General features: G+C 36.6%; 2 protein-coding genes across 9 annotated transcripts; one reads left to right on the forward strand and one right to left on the reverse strand.

Moving 5' to 3' along the window:
* Window positions 1–48: 48 nt before the first annotated feature.
* LOC124642651 (nuclear receptor subfamily 2 group C member 1-B) lies at window positions 49–23,377 on the reverse strand. 8 transcript variants are annotated; one of them, XR_006985800.1, is made up of 13 exons: window positions 23,189–23,376; window positions 22,028–22,156; window positions 15,635–15,784; window positions 9,223–9,344; window positions 6,408–6,528; window positions 5,573–5,683; window positions 5,093–5,191; window positions 4,470–4,641; window positions 3,860–4,049; window positions 2,559–2,706; window positions 978–1,950; window positions 350–492; window positions 49–283 (listed from the first exon to the last, which is right to left on the reverse strand). XR_006985800.1 is itself a non-coding variant. In XM_047181209.1 (12 exons), the coding sequence occupies exons 2-12, from the start codon at window positions 22,149–22,151 to the stop codon at window positions 1,718–1,720; spliced, it is 1,572 nt and encodes a 523-aa protein (XP_047037165.1). In that variant the 5' UTR covers window positions 22,152–22,156; window positions 23,189–23,377; the 3' UTR covers window positions 1,398–1,717. The 8 variants fall into 8 exon arrangements, 6 of the variants coding, with proteins under 6 accessions (XP_047037165.1, XP_047037163.1, XP_047037166.1 ...); XR_006985801.1 differs by lacking the exon at window positions 23,189–23,376 and adding an exon at window positions 22,994–23,150; XM_047181209.1 differs by lacking the exons at window positions 49–283; window positions 350–492 and adding an exon at window positions 3,656–3,838 and having other exon boundaries at window positions 1,398–1,950; window positions 3,941–4,049; window positions 23,189–23,377.
* A 249-nt stretch (window positions 23,378–23,626) lies between these two features.
* LOC124642741 (U3 small nucleolar ribonucleoprotein protein MPP10) lies at window positions 23,627–25,563 on the forward strand. The gene has a single exon (XM_047181359.1). It carries the CDS (start codon window positions 23,750–23,752, stop codon window positions 25,541–25,543), a length of 1,794 nt encoding a protein of 597 aa, XP_047037315.1. The 5' UTR covers window positions 23,627–23,749; the 3' UTR covers window positions 25,544–25,563.
* Window positions 25,564–25,942: the final 379 nt, after the last annotated feature.

A 25,942-nucleotide genomic window follows, 5' to 3' on the forward strand; every position in this document is an offset into this window, starting at 1 on the left:
GGACAAACTCGTGTATTTTGAGGGATATCGAATAAAAATATGCCAATACACATTTTGTATATCAATTTATTAGGTCTTTTAAGTCAAAGGCACTTACAACTTAAATTATTTAAAGTTTCTTATGTTCACTGGTCATCTTGTAATACCAAGATTGTTATGTCAAAAAATTAAGTAAACATACATTTTATAAGAGTTAATATAAACTATCCGTATCAGTTTTTCTTTTTTTTAAATAAAATATTTATTATTTAGCCTTATAATTAAAATCTGTGATTACATTTTAAAAGTTAATTCTTTAATTATAAAATCTGATACAATAGCAACACTTGAGTGTGTACCGTACATTTTTGTAACGGCAACATTACAATGTTCATAAAATTAATTTTTGACACATAATTATGTAACTCTATTTAAAATATTAATTTAACTACAACCAAGAAGGTATAGATATAACTAGAGACCTTACATGAAAGTCCTTGATACAAAACATATATGTCGGAGATAGTCAATAGTACGGTCACTGAACGAGACGCAAGCGCGCCCTCTGGTGGCGGTCAGCGTGGCGGCCGCGGAGCTCAGTCTCGGTTGAGTCTTGGTTCAGTCTTCATCGAGTGTTCGTGCAGTATTCGTTGAGTTGTCGCGTTACTGCCTTTCGATTACGTGTAGTGTACCTAGTGTTATTGCCTAGAGTTTCTAGTACCTAAACTTATTGTCTTGTGATTTTTGTTTTGTAATGGTTCTTCTAACCTAACAGACAGACATGTGTTGCTGGGGAGTTTGTTCCGCCACTTCTTCTCCCCAGCCAAAACACATAGGAAGTGGCGAAGGGCGGGCGTTTTGGGGGCTGTCTTTTGTTCTGACCAATTTGAATAAACGTTCTTGAGTGTTGAGTTCTTTTTGAGTTATCTCTTTGCTCGATTATCCTACCTGATGTCGGACGATAGTGCCATCCTGATGATGTTCGCGCTCCGACATATAGTTTTAAATATTACAAAACTAAACAGACCTTTAACACTTGTTTTAGAAAATAGTGTATATGAATATTACAAAAATATTGTCACAAATATTATTTATACATACTAGTCGCTTTTCACTATTATAACGTATTATACGCTGTTCTTAATCTAGTTTTATCATAAAATCATGTTACTGAAATGTGATATACTATTGAGACTGCAACAATTTCAGTTCGGCCTCTAGTTATACCTATTAGCTTCTTGAATTACAACTATCATTAAGTTGGAAGGAATGATCGCTTGCACAAGCAGAGCACCGTAAAACACTTATATCTTACATACTGGCTTACTTTAGAACCTATTTCACTATTTCCCAAAAATACACGTCCTTTATTATTTTTAAGTACATGGCTGTCTTTCAGAAATGGTGAAACAGGAACATATATTTCTATGATAAATATAAAGCTATTGTGAAATAGGCCACTATTTTAGAACCACATTCGTACGCCACTATTGTATGCAGTTTTCAACAATAGATATAATGATTCATAATTAAGGTTATAAGTATAGGCATACATACCTCGAACACAATCAGATTACCCTAAAAAAAATTACCTAATCAAGAAAAAACAATACAATTCAATAAACACTGGGTTAAAAAGTCGCCCTTTGGCCTGTCAATTTTTACCTAGTCAAAGTAAACTTTAGTACGAATAAATTTTTCAAAATCACTGTCAGTAGCCTATTCACATCTCCCTAACCTAGCGCTCGGCATTCAACAGATAAGGTATGACGTCATCGATGCTGACGTCGCCCACGAAGCCCACAAAGAACACGTCTTCCAGGAAGGGCCCGGAGAAGCTCCTGAGCACCGGCAGCTGCAGCAGCAGCGTGGACAGACGCTCCTCGTCGGGCTGACAGGTCGCTCGGAGGGAGCGGAGGACCTTGATTTGATAGTCTTGTAGTTTGCGGGTTAGGAAGTCTGGTACGCCGTCTGTGGGAGAATACAAATTATATTAATTTAGCCTTAAAGTTACAGGGACTACAAAAGGAAACAATTTGTTTTGCTTCAGCATAGTAGTTTTTTGGATGTGAAAAAGCTACCAAAGTAATCAAAATGAACTGTTTTTTATAAGAACTGAGCATTCATAAATATGACGAGTGACAGGGGAAAATGGAAGAAAATGACGTATTGCGCCGACCCCAAGTAAAATTGGGAACAGGACAGGAGAAAGAAGATTCATAAATAGTTACAGTATAACTTTAATGATGGTTTCGTCTAGGGAAGAATAAGAACGATATTTGTGTAGTTCACGTAGTTAGTACAACTGCCGCCAAACTTGATGGCAGCTTGTACCTAAATAATTTCCGAGCCTGTTTCTATGATATTCAGATACGTTTGGTGTGACTGAAAACTAAGCCTTAGATAGTCGGGCCAAGTTCAACACCTGAGCCTAGAAAAATGTCATGACTACACAACCTCCTTTCTTTGATCAAGAGGCCAGGTGGATATTCTCTTCATTGAACACTATATGTATAGCTTTATATTGGGAACACACCATAGAAGTCCCATTTATATCAAAATCCTCGGCGTCTACTTACCAGGTGAGAACAGACACAGCGCCCTCAGATGAGCATGCTCCCGCTGTTGCACGCGAAGTTGCTCCATATTGCTGATGAACTGCTGCAGCCGCGTCAAACTGCTGCTCACTTCAGCTATCCGCTCGTCTGAGTAGTCTGATGCTGTGATCTGGGGACGAAAGTTATGTTAGATAAGGTGAAGGATATAAGTTAATACAAAAGCTAATGTAGTGTTTATGACTGAAATAAACAAGATACAAAAAATATTTTCAATGATTGCTGATGACTTTAATGGCAAAGATATTTACCTATCATGAAACAAACAAAACAAAATAACACATACATGAAATGTATGTATGTCGCCCTTTCACGTAAAACAACTAAATTAATTTTTTGATGAAACTTAGAAGATCTTGGTTTGGGTACTCTCTCCAACAGCCATTTTTTAAACAAAGTTACGACATCAGATGTATTATGCTTTGTATGAAACCGAAGAAGATTGTGATGTAACAAACCTGGTTTCCTTAAAAACTACCATTTCTCTAACCAATCGCTGAAGGAGTTTACTGGGAAGAAAATATTATATTATATAACCTAACATTCCTTACCTCAGGCACAGCCATATCATGCGATTTATCCACGCAGTCACTGCTAGCTCTGTCCCTCAGTACTTGCTGAAGGTGGCTGACCATCTGCGGCACATTCCTTACCTCAGGCACAGCCATATCATGCGATCTATCCACGCAGTCACTGCTAGCTCTGTCCCTCAGTACTTGCTGAAGGTGGCTGACCATCTGCGGCACATTCCTTACCTCAGGCACAGCCATATCATGCGATCTATCCACGCAGTCACTGCTAGCTCTGTCCCTCAGTACTTGCTGAAGGTGGTTGACCATCTGCGGCACATTCCTTACCTCAGGCACAGCCTTATCATGCGATCTATCCACGCAGTCACTGCTAGCTCTGTCCCTCAGTACTTGCTGAAGGTGGCTGACCATCTGCGGCACATTCCTTACCTCAGGCACAGCCATATCATGCGATCTATCCACGCAGTCACTGCTAGCTCTGTCCCTCAGTACTTGCTGAAGGTGGCTGACCATCTGAGGCACATTCCTTACCTCAGGCACAGCCATATCATGCGATCTATCCACGCAGTCACTGCTCGCTCTGTCCCTCAGTACTTGCTGAAGGTGGCTGACCATCTGAGGCACATTCCTTACCTCAGGCACAGCCATATCATGCGATCTATCCACGCAGTCACTGCTCGCTCTGTCCCTCAGTACTTGCTGAAGGTGGCTGACCATCTGAGGCACATTCCTTACCTCAGGCACAGCCATATCATGCGATCTATCCACGCAGTCACTGCTCGCTCTGTCCCTCAGTACTTGCTGAAGGTGGCTGACCATCTGAGGCAGCAGCGAGTTCAGCGACAGCTGCTGGCTGAACATCGACAGCGATAGCACGAACAGCTCCGGCCAGCACTTCTTTAGAAGAGTCACTTGGATCTCGAAACTGTGGGGAGAAGAGAAAACTGTTTAAAATTTTTCGTCAAATAAGAGGACCATGGATAACAAAATAACTAGCAGCGGTGTCATAACGGAAAATGTTAAAGTAGCGCGTACAAATGCGGATGTGCGGGTGTGCGGGGGACGAGGAACGTTACTGTCTTTGCGCTTATACCAAAAAAGGTTGACAGGTGTCTCAAAGAACTTGAACGCTTCATTAGTTCATTCGTAACCGATCGTTTTGGTCATGTCCACTATATTTATTTGAATAAGAAGAAGCGCCTGAGCGACCTATATTATGGCATCTCCGTTCATCTTTCCTTACTCTGCATATATATTCTATACTCATTTTTTTTAAGGGAATTAAGAACACTTTATTAAAAACATATTTCACATTTGACAATTCATTTAATGAATGTATAGTTACGGCAGTGCATGCGCAGCGGGCACAGCTCGTAGCCAGCGGGCAGCCGCGGCCAGGAGGCGGGCGCCGGCCTCGCACACGGCGTGCAGGCGCAGGTGCGCGGGCGCGGCGCCCGGCAGGGACACGCACAGCTGCACTGACTCGGGGGTGCTGAGGATGCCGCCACCACCTTCCGCTGTGCAAGATAATATGACATTAATATATTGCAAAATAATATGTGGTCGAATACCAGACAATACACCTCGCCGATGCTATATATTGCTACAATCATCTATTAAAACTGTGGTTTTAAATATTAAACGACCTAAAATTTAACCCTAACTTTCAACGACTTTGAATTTACAACTACAACAATTATAAAGTATCTAATTATTATCTTCAAGAAAATTTAAGAGATAGAAAACACAATGTAAGATATTTTTAGCTCCGGAAATTCTAAAATAAGCACTTCAAATAATAATCTATTTCTAACTTTATTAATAGCGTTATTATTATTGTGCATCGCGTGTTCTCCTATAAGAGAAGATATACACCAACAACATAACCATTATTTTAGTCATGCCTATGTCATTTTATGTATCTTTCATTGCAGATCATAAAAAATCTACAAAGCAATAAGCACTTACGTTCAGTCTGTTGTGTTTCAGCGGCCGCGTGTAAGGCAGCTAGCGGAACTTCTGGCTGCGTCGAGCCGTAGGCCGACTGAAGATACTCATTTATTGCACCTGGATAAAATTATTATAGGACTTTCATTAATTTGAGTCATATAAATGCTTCGTTAGTCATTATGGCTACTGCAGGGAATATGAAAATTCTATTTTTTTTAATTCGTCTAATAAACAAATACAGAATTCATTTCCGCAACAATTAAAAAGTAATCAAAGGTATATAAATTATGTATTGTATTTCATAAAGTATTTATTTTTAAGTAATGTCTGAATCGTCGTCTATAACTCAATAAGATCCCAACATAAAAAAATAGACATGGCTGTATTGGTATGTAGCTTAAAAACCAGACAATGGACATAGGAGACTTTTTAGACCCGTCCTGGTACAGAAAGTCTTTATTTCATAATGGAAGCTAGTTCACTTTAAGAGTTACTCACCAAACTGTCCCATCTTGAAGAGATTCTTGGCGAGCTGTGTTTGCAACATCAGTTGTTGTCTGCGAGCGCCTTCAATGTCCCCAGCGTTACCAGGAGTCAAGTATGGTGATACTGCAACAAATATATTGGTCAGCGTTTCTATCCGGATTACATTAAGAAATATAATATATCCTGCGCAGCTGGCTGATCTGACCTTACATGAGAACAGCCGCCGTAGCTGATTTCTTCGACTGGTAGACGGAAAATCAAAATAAAATATCATCGCGGTAACATTATATCCCAAAGGATTTTTTTATGTCTTTGTTTTAGTATTAAAGTTTAAATATAATCTGATGAATTTTTTGATGCCAAAAAAACTATTTTTGCACAATAGAAAACAGGTATTATGCCTTAATTTTTTTCTATATAGTATACTAGCTTTTGCCCGCAACTTCGTTCGCGTGGAATAGTGACTACCAGCAGATTTTTGATTTGACCAATAGATGGCGCTATATGTCCGGAATCATTTTATTTTTATTTTTTTTTGTAATAAAAACTATCCTATGTCCCTTCTCAAGTTTCAAACTATGTCTGTACCAAATTTCACACAAATCGGTTCAGTAGTTTAGGCGTGAAGAAAAGACAGACAGACAGACAGACAGACAGACAGAGTTACTTTCGCATTTATAATATTAGTTTGGATACAGGAAAACATACATATTGCGCCGACCCTAAAGAAAAATGGGAACAGGGCAGAAAGAAGATATACCTATATGTATATCTGTTATTTTCGGTCAGCCCTCAGATGCCTGATACAAAAGTATTATATCAAACAGTTCTCTATATCACCACGTACCAGGGTTCCCCTTATTGAAGGCGACGGCGGCGGCGAGCGCGAAGTTGATGGCGGGCGCCGGCGACACCGCGCCGTACGCCTCGTGAGGCTCCTCCTTGGGGTTTATCTGCGAATACACGTCCTGTTTATATGAGTATAGTAAACTATATTAATAACACTGCTATACAAAAAAATAAAAAAATCTGCGGCAGGGATTTTGTTAATACTCATATTAGACCTTCACGCTGCATGCTTATTTATTTTTGATTCACTCTGGTTATTGAGATAAACGGAACTAAGAAATAATTGAAAATTTCAAACTACCCTACAAACATTGTAGTTCATTGATTTGTTTTCACTTACGTTTGTTATTTTTTCAGGGATTTATTTGCAACAACTTAACTTTATAGCTATCAGACCCTGAAGTTATCAGTTATAAATCGGTTGTTTTGTGTTAAAGTGCATTTTTCCTTTCAAAAACATGAGTTTTCCACGTAAACCTTGTTTAAACGATCCTAACAGTTTTTGCTTTATTTGCGGCAAGTTTAGTTTACAAAAGCAAAGAAAAGAGATCACAGAGTTTGTAAAAACAGTCTACCGAGAATATTTCGGGATACCACTAGTGAAAAGGATAAATATTGGGTGCCAAACATCGTGTGCAAGTCGTGCGTAGAATCTTTGCGTTACTGGAGCCAAGGAGGACGTAAAGGGTTACAATTTGGAGTGCCGATGATGTGGAATGAGCCAAGTAATCACTTAAACGACTGTTACTTTTGTGCCGTAAATGTCAAAGGTATGAACCGGTACAAAAAACGTACTTGGGTTTACCCGAGTGTGAAATCGGTTACAACTCCAGTATCTCACAGTGAAGATTTGCCAATTCCAGTGTTTTCAAGACCATCTACATCAAATTGTGATGATTTTGAAATGTTAGAGGGATCAAGCGGTCAGTCGAGCAGTAGTGGAAGTGAGTTCGAAGAAGATGTTTATAAGAAACCTGGATTTTCTCAAGACGAACTCAATGATTTGGTTCGTGATTTGAATTTACCGAAACTTTCGGCCGAACTTCTTGCTTCAAGGTTAAAGGAAAAACAATGTCTTCAACCTGGTGTTATCATTACATCCTTTAGAACCAGAGAGAGTGAACTTCTTCCTTACTTTTCAGAAGAAGATAACTTTGTTTTTTGTAATGACATTCCTGGGCTCCTAAGATCTATGGGTCTTCCTGAATATGAGGCTAAAGATTGGAGGCTATTTATAGATAGCTCAAAAAGAAGTCTAAAATGTGTATTACTGCACAATGGAAATAAGTATGCTTGCGTTCCGATTGGTCATACTACAAAACTAAAAGAAGAATACCAAAATATTAAAATGGTTTTAGAAAAGATTTCGTACGCACAACATCAGTGGCTAGTTTGCGTGGACTTGAAAATGGTAAATTTTTTACTAGGCCAGCAAGGAGGGTATACTAAGTACCCTTGTTTCATATGTTTATGGGATAGCCGTGCAAGAAACCAACACTGGATTACAAAGATCTGGCCTTTGAGAGAAAATATGGAGGTTGGATAAATGAACCGTTGATAAGCCGAGAAAACATCCTTCTTCCACCCCTTCACATTAAGCTTGGGCTAATGAAGCAGTTTATTAAAGCCCTTGATAAAAATGGTGTCTGTTTCAAATATGTGTGCCAAAAATTTCCAGCCCTTAGCATGGAAAAATTAAAAGCAGGCATCTTTGATGGACCGCAAATACGTACACTGATAAAAGACACTGAGTTTGTAGCCCATATGACACAGATTGAATCTGAAGCATGGTTAAGCTTTGTGTTGGTAGTAAAAAACTTTTTGGGGAATCACAAAGCGCCGGAATATCAAGAACTAGTTGCAAAAATGCTACAAAATTTTAACAGATTAGGAGTCTACATGAGCATAAAATTGCATTTCTTACACAGCCATTTGGACCGATTCCCGCAGAACCTGGGTGATTACAGTGAGGAACAAGGAGAAAGGTTCCATCAGGATATCAGGATAATGGAAGAAAGATATCAAGGTCGATGGGACAGCCATATGATGGCTGACTATTGTTGGACCTTGAAAAGAGATTGTCCTGACAAAGTAATTAAGAGAAAATCCCAAAGGAAAAGTTTTTCATGATCTTCATTTATTTATTCTAGTTAAAGGTACCCCAAACTATTATTATTTTTGTGTATTTTTGTAAAGGTAAACAATAAAAATAAATTTTAAATACATCTTTTGGCCCATTTATTGAAGCATTTTATGGAAAATGTTAGAAGCGTTTATCTCAAAAACTGGAGTCAATTTGACCATTCTGGTATTTTTCCCGTTATCAGCACACTCGTCTTATACAAAATCTACTTCAAGTATGCCTTCCGCGAAATGACTGTATAGCAGTGTAATCAATTACATCAAAAATCATCCATTTGCAAGTATGTCAAATGGATGTTATTGAAGTGAGGAAAATTGACTTTCGACCTTTCGGTATTTAGTCAGTTTCTGTCAAGACATTCCACGTGAGAATTCGAGAGAAAGAATAACATTTGACATTATTATAATAAGAAACAGGGGGTGAGATCGAAAAGAGGGAAATATTGAGAGAAAACGCACAAAATATAACATAGTAACATCAGAATTGAAAATCTCCCCTTTTAAAAGTCAGTAAAAGCAGTGCAATATATTTAAAACTACATCTACATCATGTTCAGGGAACAGCTGAGTTTTATATTTTAAACCGCTATATAATATCTCATAACATCTTTAATTTCATTACTAACTAACTTTTAATTACATCTATATAGGCTCTAAATAATTCATCTTACCTGCCCTGCCTGAGCTTGACCAGCCAGCCCCAAGAACTTGGAGTAAGCTGCCTGTCTATCGTGCAGGCCTTCCCTCTGCTCGCCCTTAGACTTGTCCACGATGGGCTTGCGTTCATGCTGGACCGCTGTCGCATACAGTGCAAGAATTATTGCTCATCAGAATTAACTTTATACAGTCAGGTAGGTATTTAGAGTGTAATATTATTTTTTCGTTTTCGGTGGAGGATGAGGTAAAAGATGCAAATTGGTGAAGGTCTAGTAAATTTGCAAAGCAAAATAATTAAAAGAAAAGTCATTTTGCACAGTTCTCTGGCACTATATAGATCCGTTTTGGAAAATAATTCCAGTTTTAGATAGATAATTTATTGATGAGTGATGTGGGCTACTTTTTAAGATAGATGAATATTTACTCCTTTCTGTACTCCTTCATATATTATCCTTACGTATTTTATCATACAGCTAAATGTTATATATGTGAAAGTATGTCTTGTGATTTTTAAGTTTTTAGTCATATCGGATGAATGTCTGGTCTTGTCTTGGTTTAGTCTGTGGCAACCCTGTTGACAAGACGTCAACAAAACTTCTCCCAATTAATTAATTTAATTTAAATATAATTTTAGTGTTATATATATAACTTATAATATTAATTCGCAATAATAATAAACTCTTATTGCTGGGACGGTAAATTTTGTGATATAATTGTGTTTTTACTGTGTAATTCTAAATAACCAAATCTCGACCTGTCAAAGTTCGAAACTTGGTATAACGATCTTTGAAAGTTTTGAATTAAAGTGCATTGTCATCGTGAAATCCTGTAAGTACTATGTTTTTTCAACTTTATTTATTACTGAGAACTCCTATTCTTCATCAGTGATTACTGGAGAAAATAATTTTCATCATAATAGTGCATAGAAAATAGTTTCTCACACAAACTAAAATACTTTCGTAAACAGCCACCTGAGTTATTGTTTTTTCTGTGCAAAATGGAAAGAATAATGACCAGGAAAGCCACTGCACGTTTGGAGGAAGCTAAACTTCAACAAACATTAGTGGAACTTAAGAAATATAAGGATTTGTGTGGGGTTCTACAGAGGGAACAGGATGACAATGAGAAGGAAGTACTTCAAATTTTAAACAATAATAGTAAACTCAAGAGTGAGATGGCAGAACTACATTGTCAATTTGTAAACATCACAGAAGAACGGGATAAGCTCCAACACATTGTTGACCAGTTTGACCGGTGCAGCGATGAGTTTGACACAACTCTCAAACACAACGCTGAACTGAAGTGTAGGTTGAGTGAAGCCCAGGATACTATTATCAGGATGGAAAGTACCAGCCAGAAACTTCAGACAGAGCAAACCAATGCACTGTTTGAGGAACTGGTTGGTACCACTCCGGTGCGGTCTGCTGACTCACTCTTGAATAATAGTTCTCAAATTGTAACCATTGACCTGACTACTGACAATAGTTTTGCATCAATATCTCAGGTAAAGCAAATCATTGGCAGCAAAAACAAAGTAAAAAAAATATGTCAAAATAAATAAATTTATTAAAAGGACTCAAAAATTAATAAAAAGTAACAAAAATAATTTCACCAAAAACCACAAATCATTTAACAGTTGTAAAAAATTACAATTAAATTTCAACAATAGTAGAAAAGAATATGAGGTTGATATACAGGATCTGCAGTCAAGGATTCTCCATTTACAAGAATCATTGATGGCAGTTACATGCAAATATCAAACCTCACAAAGAGAAATGGGTGAGTACATACTGGCAATGAACGGCTTGGTAGATCTGTGTAGTGAAAATGAGAAAATGTTTAATTCATTGACAAACAATCGAACACCAGGTTGTGAACAAGATCTGCCAGGCTGTTCAGGGTTAGATGATTCTCATCAATCTTCTCATTGTATTAAATTAGATGGTTGTAAAAAAAGTACTTCCTTCGACACACAAAAAACAATAAAATTAATACAAAATGAAAATAATAATTGCAACAAAATAGTAATGTTTAGTGATGAAATTGGACAAAACATGTGTCACAAATTACATCAATATTTAGGTGACCAGGTAATAAACTATTGCATGCCTGAGGCTACTTATGAACAAATATTAGACAAAATATTAAGCAGTAGTTACTGTCCAACTACTACTTTAGTTGTACTAATTGGGAGAAGAGGAAATGCCACTGTTAAAACAGTAATTAAATACTTTGAGTGTTTATCGCAATTAAATGTAAATAAAATAGTTTTATATGCTTTTCCCTATGGCAAGGGCTTGTCGCAGACAGAAAATAACCATAGACATAAATGCAATCTTAAATTGCAAACTATGACATTGTATAATGAAAAATTCAATTTTATTGACTCTAATGTACTCATTAGTAATAATTATTTTATGACAAATGATAATTATTATATTTGTAATTTTTATAAAGGACAAATAGCAAAATCGCTATTTTATTGTATTTTGAACAAAGCCAAATGCTTGGCTAACGATACTGCTCCTATTGAGCAGTCTAGTTTATTTTTTTCACAGAACTTGGAATTAGTTCCAAGTGATTTAAACTCCACCACCAGACAATAGAGCCAATCTCTAGCAGTCAATCAATTATTTTGAATTGTGACATAAATGCAATTATATGTTCAAATGTAAATACCACAAATAATGTTGTTACTTCTAATCCATCAAACCCTTTGAGTATAAATACTAGAAACAAACACAATCTGAATATATTCCATCAAAATATTCAAGGTTTGATTGGTAAAGAATTGGAATTGGAGTTGTTCATGAACTGTAATAATATAGATATTTTATGTTTAACTGAGCATTGGCTTAAAGAGCATCAGTTCATGTTTAGCTTCAAGAACCATTGTGTAGGCAGCTCGTACAGCAGAGTAAATATAATACGTGGTGGTTCTCTAATAATTCTTCGCAATACTATTAAATTCAAAGAACGGAAGGATATTGTGAACCTTTCTGTTGAGCGAGTAATTGAGATATCATGCGTTGAGCTTGAGCAGTTCATTGTAATGAGTGTATACAGGCCCCCATGTGCAACATATACAATTTTTGAGAAGCATCTGGAAGATGTATTATTCAAAATTTCTAACAATAATAAAACAGTTGTCGTCTGTGGTGACTTTAATATTAATATACTGGAAAATACTGCTATTGTTAATAATTTTATAACTCTGTTTCAATCATACAACTTGTACAGTACATTTCTCGAGCCGACTAGAATAACTAGCACTAGTGCTACATGTATAGATAACATTTTTACAAACTTAAAACCTTTAAACAAACATATTTTAAATGTGTTAGATTCTGATCACTCTGGTCAATTAGTTACCTTTCCCATGAAAACTATCAGAGCTCAGAGAAAAAATGTAAGTTTTATTCCTGTAAACAAACATCGGTTGGAACATTTTAAAAATAACTTGATTGAAAAACTGCCTGAATTGCCCTATCATGATAATCCTGATCAAGCTTACACCCTTTTATTCAACTTAATTAATTGTGAATTTAAAAAAGTTTTTACTACTAAGTCCATATCTGTTTGTGATCAGGTAACATTTAGTGATTGGGCAACGCCGGGTATTTACAAAAGTAGACAGAAGTTATTTGAATTATACTATGAAAGATCATTCAATCAAGATGAAACATTTAAACAGTATGTTAAAAACTATTCAAAAATATTTAAAAGAGCCTGCACCTCCGCTAAATCAATACACATAAAACAGAAAATAAAAGCTTCTGGTAATAAAATAAAAACTACGTGGAATATAATCAATTCAGAAATAGGCCGATCCACTGTACGGAATCGAGACTTCCACTTAAAAATAAACAATGTAGACGTTAAGTCGGACTTGGAGGTAGCATCTGAGTTTGAAAATTTTTTCACCAATATCCCTATTTTAACAACCAGAACTCTTATGTCGTCTTCCAGTTCGGCTTTTACAATATTAAAAAATTGTGTTGCGGAATGTGACAAAGGTTTTGAATTCTCAGTTGTTAGCTCTAAGGATATTATTCAAGCGTATAAAGATCTCGATGTAAAAAAGACTGCTGACCTTTGGGGATTGTCAGTTCAGATAATCTCATCGATAATTGAAATAATTTCACCTTATTTAGCAACTGTGTTTAACTCTTGTGTTGCATCTGGTGTTTTTCCTGACTTGATGAAACTTAGTAAAGTAATTCCATTGTTTAAATCTGGTAGTACAACCGATCCATCAAATTTTCGGCCAATTTCAATTTTACCCACTTTGAGTAAAATTTTTGAGAAGTTAATAATACGTCAATTGTTGAGCCATTTTAATAGAAACAACTTGTTGCACACTAAACAATTTGGATTTACCAAGGGTCGTTCTACTACGGATGCGGGCGTGGAATTGCTTAAAAATATATTCGAGGCCTGGGAGGATTCGCAGGATGCGCTCGGTATTTTCTGCGACTTGTCCAAGGCTTTTGATTGCGTGCACCATGATATACTCATCAGGAAACTTCACCACTATGGTATCAAAAATAAGGCTCTTGACCTTCTGACTTCTTATTTGCATAATAGAATTCAGAAGGTAGATGTCAACGGTAAGAGGTCTTCTGGATCTACGGTCACCATGGGGGTTCCACAGGGTTCAATTCTAGGCCCTTTTTTGTTCCTTATTTATATTAATGACCTCCCTTATCACATAAGGGATAATCACAAGATTGTGTTGTTTGCCGATGATACTTCACTCGTTTTTAAAATCAAGCGCCAACTCGACAATTTTGACGAAGTTAACAATGCACTCTCTAAGGTTGTTCATTGGTTTAATGTCAATAATCTTCTTTTAAATGAGTCTAAAACGAAGTTAATTAAATTCTCAACGCCCAACGTAAGGCAGTTACAAACTAATGTACAACTAAATGGAGTAGAGTTGAAGCCTGTTGAGTCAACGGTATTTCTTGGTTTGACCGTTGATTCCAAACTCCAATGGGGCCCACATATTGTTAAACTGTCAGGAAAACTTAGTTCCGCCGCCTATGCTATTAAAAAGATCCGTCTAATCACCGATGTGGACACAGCCAGAATAGTTTATTTTAGTTACTTTCATAGTTCAATGACGTATGGGATCCTCCTTTGGGGAAACTGTGCGGATGTTGAGACTATATTTATTTTACAGAAAAGAGCTGTTCGAGCCATTTATAATCTGGGTCCAAAAGTTTCTCTCAGAGAGAAATTCAAAGAAATAAATATTCTGACTGTTGCCTCTCAATACATTTTTGAAAATTTAATGTACGTACGTAAAAACATAACTGACTTTGTTCAAATGTCAGATGTTCATAGCATAAATACTAGGAATAAACATAATCTTGCTGTACATGCTACTCGCCTCCACAGAGTAAGCAACTCGTTCATGGGTCAATGTATACGCTTTTACAATAAACTTCCCAAAGCGGTTCGTGATTTGCCTATCAAGAAATTTAAAAATCATATAAAATCCAAACTTTTGAAAAAAGGATATTACAAAATATCTGATTATTTAAATGATAAAAAAGCTTGGGAATGAGCTGCTCGCTTAGTGAGTGATATCTTTTCAAATGCCTGTGTATTGTTACTTTTGACATTTAAATATATATTATCATCAGATAACATTTTATTAATGACATTGTTTATTGACATTTATATACTATAATTGTATTTTTTTTTATTATTATTGTGAATGTGAGTATCGTGTATGCGAGAAACATTATATATTCTTATAACATAAATACTGTCTGGCGGGTTTGAGTATTTTTGAATGGCCTACGCAAATGTTCTGCAGATCTGGTATCGTCGTGTGACAGGTCGTTGAGCTCCCTAAGATATGGTTTGAGCTACACGACGACTGATGCATGCGTGCCGTCTGTTGGGACTGGTCAGCTCCAGCCTGATGTGGCTCTTTCCTCAAAAGGCCATTCGAGACCGCGTACATGGTGACACTCACACATGATATTACTTGATTTATAACATGTTTGGACTTTAAAAGAGACTATGACCCTTGAGTTTGTTTCGGCGTTTCTTCTCAGGGATCAGTCAGTTAGGAAATGCCGACCTCAGCGTTCTTAAAATGACGTGTAAAAGTGATGTAATGTCCAACTTGCAAAATAAACGATTTCATTTCATTTCATTTCATTTCATTTCATTTCATTTCATTTCATTTCATTTCATTTCATTTCATGTCCCCACAACTATTTAACTTTTGCCGTATTGTCATACATAACGTGTTGTAGTAGTCAAACAACACAACTTATTTAGATAACCTGTTACAAAAGCTTTAAAGTACTATCTTAATATTTTATGACCCCTTTCATTTTTGAGAGTCTTACTCTTCCGGGGCTTCTAAAACAATCCTACTTCAGTATAAAAGTCTTAAACACTCACAGTCGCTCCTCATGCCGCAAGCCAAACACTTCTGCAGCCGGCAATACTGGCAACGGTTCCGGTGATGCTTGGTCACCTCGCAGTTCATACTGCCTCGGCACTGGTAGCCCAGCTTCTTGCGGATAGAGCGCTTGAAGAATCCTTTGCAGCCTGGAATGAGGAAGTTTTAGTTTAGTGATGAAAGTAAGTGCTTTCCTATACTTTTTTTGAATGGGCACTTAAATAACTGCAACTTTACTTAAACTTAGCTTGATATTTTGAAATAGCTTTTATTTAGTATTATATGCTATTAGCCTATTTGAAATAAGACATTTCGAGTTTGCAAGGGATGTTTATTGCGCCACTTTTTCCCAGCAAAGAACATAAGAATATGTGAAGAGTGGTCTTTTAAAATTTTGATGTTCAAAAAGTGCTGTTTTGCAATGAAGTTTGAATAACTGTTTTTTAACTTTTCATTTAAAAACTCAGTCCAAAAATAAACTGCAGCCAAAATCAATACAAAGACATGAATGACTATTACCTAATCAATTGTATCATCATTTGTATGTGTATTTGTGTATCAAGATAATACTCAAAGGGCATTATCTATTTTGGATACAAAATTTTTGTGACAATATTCTTTTTCAAGTGTTACTAAACAACCAGTCTTACTAAAGGGTAGTGGGTAACTGGGTTGAGGAGGTCAGATAGGCAGTTGCTCCTTGTAGAGCACTGGTACTCAGCTACATCCAGTAAGACTGGAAGCCGACCACAACATAGTTGGGAAAAGGCTCGGGAGACGATGATGACGTTTGTAGTGTATGCAGGTACATGTGCATCATTGTATAGGTTATGTCATTATTATGACGCCTCGTGCGCATACGTCACTCGGTTATAAATACCGGATCGAGCGGTGGGGAGTCAGTCGTTGTCAGACTGTCGACCTGTGTGGTGGTGCGTTGGCGAGTCGATTAACATAATAAAATGAGCGTACAATACATTGGCGACGAGGATAAAACCGTGAGTGTTTGGACCAACAGTTACCTATTATCTAATTTTTTAATTTTGAACTACCTATTAGTTCTGTGATCCAGAAAAATATTTGATATACAAGGTTATACTAAATAATTTGTCCTATTCATGCCTATACCAAATTAATGTATGCTAAATAAGCTTTGACAACAAGTAACCTCTGACCGATGTTAATATTCAATCATATTAAAAAGAGCAAAAGGAAAGAAGGAAGGGAAGAGAGTAGAATGACAAAGTATACATAACTTTTATGTTCATGTATGTATCACCCGAATTGCAAACAAATTTTAACCTTTTTACGTAATTCTTTGTTTAAGTTTACCTTGTTACAATTCTAATGGAAGTAGCAATATTTATTGCAGGTGTTAATATTTATCAAATGAGTAATTAATAATACAAAATCATTACTTGGTGATCAGTTTACTCATTCTTAAACCTGCATCAAAGTTTATTCAATAATAGGCATTTATTGGAAGCAATATAAAGTTGCTGGTTGTTGAATTGTCGTCAAGACGACTTTAGCAGTGGTGGGATTTCCTAGAGGATATAATACAATAACCTATTTGCCTTATAATCAATTGTGTTTAATAATTGTTGTGCTTGCATGCCAACAAGGCGGAATGTACACGGATTTTATTATGTTGTTTACAATCCTATTTTGTAAGTGCCTGCATTCTAAGCAAATAAAGACCTATTCTATTCCAAAAATCTGCTGGTCATTAAATTGACAGCTTGACGGTTAGCAGTAGTGTATATCTACTGGTCATTAGATTGACAGCTTGGCAGTTGGCAGTAGCGTGTATCTACTGGTCATTAGATTGACAGCTTGGCAGTTGGCAGTAGTGTGTTTCTACTGGTCATTAAATTGACAGCCTGATTGTTGGCAGTAGTCTATATCTACTGGTCATTGAATTGACAGCTTGATGGTTGGCAGTAGTGTGTATCTACTGGTCATTAAATTGACAGCCTGATTGTTGGCAGTAGTCTATATCTACTGGGCATTGAATTGACAGCTTGATGGTTGGCAGTAGTGTATATCTACTGGTCATTAAATTGACAGCTTGATGGTTGGCAGTAGTGTATATCTACTGGTCATTAAATTGACAGCTTGGCAGTTGGCAGTAGTCTATATCTACTGGTCATTAAATTGACAGCTTGACAGTTGGCAGTAGTCTATATCTACTGGTCATTAAATTGACAGCTTGACAGTTGGCAGTAGTCTATATCTACTGGTCATTAAATTGACAGCTTGACAGTTGGCAGTAGTCTATATCTACTGGTCATTAAATTGACAGCTTGACAGTTGGCAGTAGTCTATATCTACTGGTCATTAAAGTGACAGCTTGACAGTTAACGGTAGTGAACGTCTACTGGTCATTCAATTGACTGTACACGCATAAATTATCTGGCGATAGTTGTCAACTACTGCAACAACTAAATAGTAAATCTTGATAATTTTTATATTTTCTGTGCCCGGTGATTTGGATCATAAAAAGCTTCCAAACTTAACTTCTCAGAGTCTAGTCAACAACTTATACCTGCTATATTGTTCTGGTACTTAACTAACTTAATTCAAGTGCTTGCAATATAGAGGATATTACAAGAACAAACTGGTGGGTTATATACTCAACGGTTCTACAAATGACAAACATGTGCTAGGTATCTAGTTAAACAAACAGCACATTGAGGGACCGTAGTGGGTTGGCCATGGATGTTGAAGAACTCGCCCAGCTATACTGGTATGTATTCACCTATGCACAACATCCAAGTCCATCAACACCTCTAGTGGGTTGCCTACCCATAATAGTGTTAATTATAACAGTTGCTCAGTCACCCTAGGTATAATTTCAATACTTTTACTTTATTTTGCTGTATTAAAGAGGTTGTTATACAACAGAGATATTCCAGAAGATACAGAACAGTAGAACAGCATACAAGCAGCAATACTAGCTGGAAAATGTGGATCAAAATTTTGGTATTCAATAGATAGAATCTTTGGTAAACATGCTAGCTCACAATTGTAATTTCAGTACTTTAGGTTGATATAAAACTCTTAGATCAAAAGAATATGGAACTAAGCATTGGAGCAATCTGTGATTTATTTGACAATGCTACTTTATCTACCCAACTGCCTCGTTGGTCTAGCTGTCGCAAGCGCGGCTGATGAGTTGGTGATTGATACACCCGTGCATCGGAAAGCACGTAAATGTCGGTCCTGCGCCTGATCTCTTTCCGGTCGTGTCGGATTGCCGTCCCATCGGGTTATGAGAGTGAAGGAACAGTGAGTGCACCTGTGTCTGCGCAAATGCTTGTGCACTATAATATGTCCTGCGCAGTTGGCTAATCCCCTTACGTGAGTACAGCCGCCGTAGCCGATAATCGGCTAGGAGGACATCATCATCATTTACCCAACTGGGCCTTCTCATCTGTGACAAAAAATCTTTTAAGGATGATACCTGGAAGGAGTTCCAATGTAGATACTTACTCTGGGAACTGTCTAATGATGATTAGCTCATGGATGATTGTTGCAATCAAGTTCTCAAAAGTTGATGATTGCGTGTGCTTTTAAAACCTTCAAGATTCAGGCTTGAATGAATTTTAATTGGTATCTTAGCCTCTTTTTATTGATTTACATTGGTGTTTACAAATAGTTTAACAAAGTGGCCCTCATTATAATATTGTTATTTGCAAATTATGTTTTACAGTATTGCAGTACCAATAAGCAGTATAAGTACATTGAGAGTTGTGGAAGAATATGCTTCCATAGGGGCGAATAACATAACCATATATGAACGTATATGAAATAGAATCCATTTATTGATCTCAAGTTAATAAATCATCACATTAATATATTCTTGAAGTGCACACCTACTTGTAATATAAAGTTGTGTAATTTCCTCAACCCATCCCATAAGATAAGATCCATATGGGTGGTGGGATGGATATCTATTAACAAAATAATGTCTTGTGTCCATAGCGTTAGGGTTAATAATAATTGATCTTAGAACACCAATCTTAGGCTACCGTAAGACAATTGGACTCGCACGAGAGGTAAAGAACTTTATCACTATTTACATTTATCGACATTTATTACTCTTTTGTGCTAATTAAACTACACAGTTGCGTCGACATTTGGTTAATAATAACTAAAATATTATTAAGTTCCTAAGTCCGACTGCAATATATAATCTGAGTAAGTGTTCCTTAAAGTATAGGAAGTAAAATTGCCCTTAGTCACCAAATCGTTTAAAAATTTACTGGGGTGCTGTCCCTATAAAAGATAATAATATTTTTATATTCTGGTTGTCTAACTAAAACAACGTAGATAAAGTCAGCTGCAATAAAGGGTAAGCGCTTTTGAACGAAACTATAAACATACTTATGCAGCCAACTATACTTACATAAAAACAAAAAAAATATTACGTTACCTATACGCGGTCATGAAATTGGAAAAGCGTAAAATATTAAAAATGGAAGCAGCACAAAGCTGATCATCAAATTGATGAGGTCAAGTATGACATGAGAGCAGCATAGCTGCTCATGAAATTGAGATATAGAATTAGAATCCCACATTTATCTATGTGTAGACAAATGTTTTAGAAAGGTTAGCGGTTGTTTTGCAAAAGGAAAATTGCATCGACTAGAAAACTGTTTGTGAGCTGCTGTCACCTTGTTGAAAGGAAGAAGAGCATGAGTTGAGGGTCAGGGACTCTTCTATTTTATGGTGATGCAGAATGTCACAGCTTCAAAATATATAGTGCAAAGTTAGTGACACCTGTTAAAGTGCGTTCGTTGCATAATATGGTTCTAATTAGTTAAAATCTGATTCGTAATGTTACTTTACACCTTCGTTATAATCAATATGTAACCATGACACTAAAAAGCTTACCATCAAAGCATAATAATTCTTTGACTACTTAAATTTTTGAAAACCACATTAGGAAAAGCAAACAAACATTACAGAACGCAATGTCCGGTGATAATAGTGTTCTTGGATGCCTAACCGAAATATAAGTATTCCTATCGCACTATTATATGCAGTATGGTATTCATATGTTGGGTGTTGAATGCTAAGAAGCTTACAGTTTCTTGACTAGATATTGGACATACATTGATGTAGGGTATTTAAAGCCTATATCAGAATTTCAGCGAGTGTACTAGCAGAAACGTGCAAAGTACCAGCGCTGATCAATAGGGTTGAAGACCAGATTGTTTGTTACATTGCTGAGATAATGATAGGCTTTGATATTCCACTCTCAAATTAAAAACTACATATTACCAAAATTAGTTGAGTTAGCATTCTCTTGCTTACAAGGCACACAAAGTACTTAACTCGTACATAGAACTACAATTTAAACCATTAAATTGGAGACAAAGTATGTGGTCACCATTAAATGGGTGACAAAGTATGGAGTCACCATTAAATTGGAGACAAAGTATGTGGTCACCATTAAATGGGTGACAAAGTATATGGTCATCATCAAATTGGAAACAGTCCATCTAGGTCACCATTCAATTGGGACGATCTTATGTGATTACTTTCCTCGTACGGCTCGTACGGTTTTGAATGAGTGAAAAGCATTGATGAGGTACCCTAATGCCGATCTTTTACCTTGGAACAATGCATTCTGTATCAGTTTTAAGTGAAGTCGAACCAAGCAAGATGAGTGCTCATTATCTGAAGGTACAGCAATATTTGAGATTTGCTTGATTTCACATGGACTGATTGGCGGGATGTCTGCCAAATGGACGGATCATCTCTAGTGTAGATATAATACAGGGCCGGAACAGCGGCTACAAAACCTGAAGTTAAACTTGCCGGCCTGATATCACTGCTACGAATTTGTCTTGTTGAGCCTGAAGCAGATGCTGGTATGTTACCGTCTGCAAAGGGACGGATTTTTATTTATGTTTATTTCACAAGGGAAGGGATGTAGTGTCCCGCAGTATCACCGATATCTGTCGTCTCCTTAAATGGAAAGGGAAATGAAATGGAAACGGAACAAAGTAAATCAGTTTGATGGCAGTGTGATCGGTGGACTGATCTGATAGCGTGGTTTTGTTGTGCTGCAGGTGTTTGATAGATCTTTAAGAAATTACCAAAATATTTATGAGTTTGATTGTTGAACTTTTTGAAACAAGGTTAAAATCAAAACAACAAGGGAGAGATGTAGTGTATGCAGGTACATGTGCATCATTGTATAGGTTATGTCATTATTATGACGCCTCGTGCGCATACGTCACTCGGTTATAAATACCGGATCGAGCAGTGGGGAGTCAGTCGTTGTCAGACTGTCGACCTGTGTGGTGGTGCGTTGGCGAGTCGATTAACATAATAAAATGAGCGTACAATACAACGTTTTTTAAATGTTTTAAAGTTACCTTCACAGCTGATAGCTCCATAATGTCTTCCAGAAGCCCGATCTCCGCAGACGATGCAGAGCTCCAGACCGCCCACCTCACTGTTGCCGCTGAACTTCATCTCCATCTGGTCTTGACCTTCCATTGTCACTGGAGACATGAGAACATTCTATTAGTAAGCATTTTTAAGAAGAATTAACGTAGAAGAAGGTGCGTCTAGGAACTAGTGGATATGTTAAAGTTGCAGTGGCTAAAAATCATATGGATGAATTTATGGCCCATTTTCACAGTCAATATAAACATCTATTATTCTCAAAGCAACTGTTTACTTTGGAAAATGAATCTGATTAAATATTATTCAAAGTAAACTGTTGTTTTGAAGAAAACTTATGTTTATGTTGTAGTAGGAAACCAGTGAAGATGATTATGACAAGATACTAAATTGTATGTCAACAAACCTATCTTCAATTTTTTAAGTTATTACAAATAACATATTTGCTAAAAGTGAAGGCACTGATTGCAGATTTAATAAAAGAAAAAAAAAAATTTTTTTTTAAAGTAAAATGTTATTGGTAATCTAAATTAAATACATGGGATTACAGGCTACTGCTGTGAGATCCTAACATTTCCATTGCAATTGAAATTAAGTTGCCATTTACTTGGTAATATAGTTGACACCTCCAAAGTGAGCTGTTAGCAGAAAATACTAAGTACTCAACATAAAATACATCGAGTCAGTACCATTAGAACTATTTCACACATATTTGAACCTGGTTTGTCTTATTTATATAACAGAAGTCCTTCATGTATGTCAAAATCATCAAAATACAATGAACAATGTTATGGCAACCTTCGAGCCATATTTTGACCTTCAAAACAGAACGCTCAAGATTTCTGCATGGTAATTTACTTGAGAAAGCATCCGTGAGGCCATGAATGCGCTTATGTACCATAGGAACGAGAAAAAAACATCTTGCGTACATTTACCTTTCACTTTTTGAGATCACGGCATTTTTCTTATTCCAAACGTGTTCCAAACACTGATTATTTTGTGTCTCATTACTAAAGAGGTGCAAAGGATAAGGTTTTCTTGTAGCAAACTATAAATATCGTATGGAAGGCAAGCCAAGAGCACTGAAGTGAAAAATACAGCCACAAATACAGTTATCCGTAAGAGCTCACCTATTGTTTTGTGTTAAAAGTTTCCGTGTGTCTCACATTTATTGTGTAACACAACGCTGTTGTACCAATTGTAAATGTCACCATTTACGATTTATTATGATTTTTCACTATATTCATCACTAATTGTCCACGATACAACAAAACAAAAGTAAATAAAAAAAAAGTTACGAATGGTCATGAATGAATGGTGTTGTGTTGATGACTTGAGCGTACTAAAATAAAAATGAATGAATTAGACTGATGAAGTAGAATTTTTTAATTTGCAAATGATTTACAATAGCTATTGTTATTTAATTTGTAGAATTTTTAATTATAAAAATATAAAGTAAACTTGTTTTAACAACATCACATATTTGGGTTCATTACATTTTTAAATCAAACGCTTTTTTATCTGTTTTGATCATGCGAACATTGACGTTGACATGACATCGACACATGACAACTCAGATATAAACGAAACCGCGTGTGATTTTGTTGTAATCAAAGGTTCTCTCCTCATTTATTTTCATGTGAAATCTACAGTGAAACGTTATATAATAACTGTTAAAAACAGAAGGCACCATGGCTTGTCCAAAATTAGATAATATCATAGACAAATTCAATGTTTTCACAGAAAAACCAGCCAAGTTTTTAACTGTGCAAAGTGAACTTAAAGATGATATTCAGAACTTGGTTAAATCTCTTTATGACTATACAAAATCGCAGGAAACTGTTGATAAGAAGGTGAAGAAGGCTGCGTTACCCAAGTTGATCGTGGAGGACTTTGATGAGGAGCAGATTTGGCAGCAAATTGAACTCCAAAACTCTGAGTGTTGGGATCAACTCGTGTGGGAAGTTGCTAACTGTATGTCCACTAAAACTAACTTAGAATTCCCTGTTAAGACTTCTGAAGATAAACCTAAAGATAATAAAGATGTAGATAGTGAAGAATCCATGTCAGAAGGTGAGGAATCTGATTTAGGGAATCAGGATGATGAAAATGAAAATATCAAAGAGAAACCTAAGAAAAAGAAGCCATTGTTACCAAAATCTAAAGCCAAACCCTCGATAGTAGATGATAACTTCTTCAAGCTGCAGGATATGGAGAAATTCTTGCTCAGCGAAGAGAAGAATGAAGGGAAAGCGAAAGGTTCTGACAGTGAAGATGATGCTATTGATATGTTCGAAGATATTGATGATGAGGATGGATCTGATGGTGAAGAAGGAGGCAAGGAAGCCATGTACTCTGACTTCTTTAACCAGGAAGGTGAGGAAAATGATGACAGTCAAATAAATGGTGATAAAATGGATGATGAGGATGATGATGGTGAAGAAATGGATGATATAGAGGAAGGTGATGAAAGTGAACAGGAAACTCAAGTAACATCAAGGAAAGATGATAAGAAAAAAGTCAGATTTGCTCTCGAAGCCTCTTCAGATGATGATGATGATGATGATGAGTCAATGGACAGTGATGTACCAAACAACAATATACAAAAACTGCCAGGTGAAAAGCAATCAGAATTTGAACTACGACAGCAACGCTTGAAGCAACAAATAGAAAAATTGGAGCAGAAAACGCTCTCTGAAGCACCTTGGCAGTTAAAGGGAGAAGTAGATGCTACGCGGCGTCCACAAAACTCACTCCTCGAAGAAGTTGTAGACTTTGACCTTACCAGTAGACCTCCGCCCATCATCACCGAACAAACTACGGTCACACTAGAAGAACTAATAAGACGCAGAATCAAAGACAAAGCTTGGGATGACGTTGTAAAGAAGGAGAAACCAGTTGATGATCAACTGTCATTCCGTAAAACGGAAGTACTGGATCATGCTAAAAGCAAGTTAAGCTTAGCTCAGGTTTATGAAGCTGAGTATTTAAAACAGAAGCAAGCACAATCAGGTGAGGTACAAGAAGAGAAAGAACCGGAAAGTCATACGGAGATCAGAGACGCAATGAGCAAGTTGTTTGCTAAATTAGATGCGTTATGCCATTATCATTACACACCGAAAGCACCACAAGCCGAAGTCAAGATTGTCAGCAACACTCCAGCTATTTCAATGGAAGAAGTTGCCCCAGTTGCTACCAGTGATGCGGCCTTACTCGCTCCAGAAGAGGTTAAGAAGAAACGTAGAGGAGAACTAATGAGTAAAGAGGAAAGGACTACGACGGATAAGAATAGAGAAAGAAGGAAAAAGAAGAAGCATCAACGGCAGAAGGGTAAAGTAGAGAAGGTTACGGAACACAGGAATACGGAGAAGGGTGCAGTGTCAGATGATAAGTCTCTGAAAACGTCTAAGGCATTCTTCCAGCAGTTGACAGATGATTCTAGAAGTATGATTAAGAAGCGTAATGTTAAGAATAAAGGACAATAAAAATAAATGTTTGTTGTGTTTATTGTTGTTATTATTTCTCCTGATATCTTGGTATATATGTTTATCATAATCTTAAGTTTGTTAAGCAGATCCAATTAATACCTGGATTGAAGATAAAACCCTGTAATAGTAGCCAATACAATACAACGATGTTGATGAATAGGCCGTAATTGCTGTAGCTCTAAACTCAAGGATCTGGGTTTGATGCCCAGTCAAGCATTGATGTTCGTTTAATAGCTTTTTAGCCTTTGATTATATAAGTTTTTAGCACGACTTGACTTCTAGCTTGTTTCACTAAAAAATATTACTCATTTCTTCTATATACCTACACCAAGATTATGTTTGAATCATTGCACGTAAAAATTAGACACTATACTAATACTATAAAGTGAAAAACGT

The sequence above is a fragment of the Helicoverpa zea genome, chromosome 25 (genome assembly GCF_022581195.2).
Source record: "Helicoverpa zea isolate HzStark_Cry1AcR chromosome 25, ilHelZeax1.1, whole genome shotgun sequence".
NCBI lineage: Eukaryota > Metazoa > Arthropoda > Insecta > Lepidoptera > Noctuidae > Helicoverpa > Helicoverpa zea.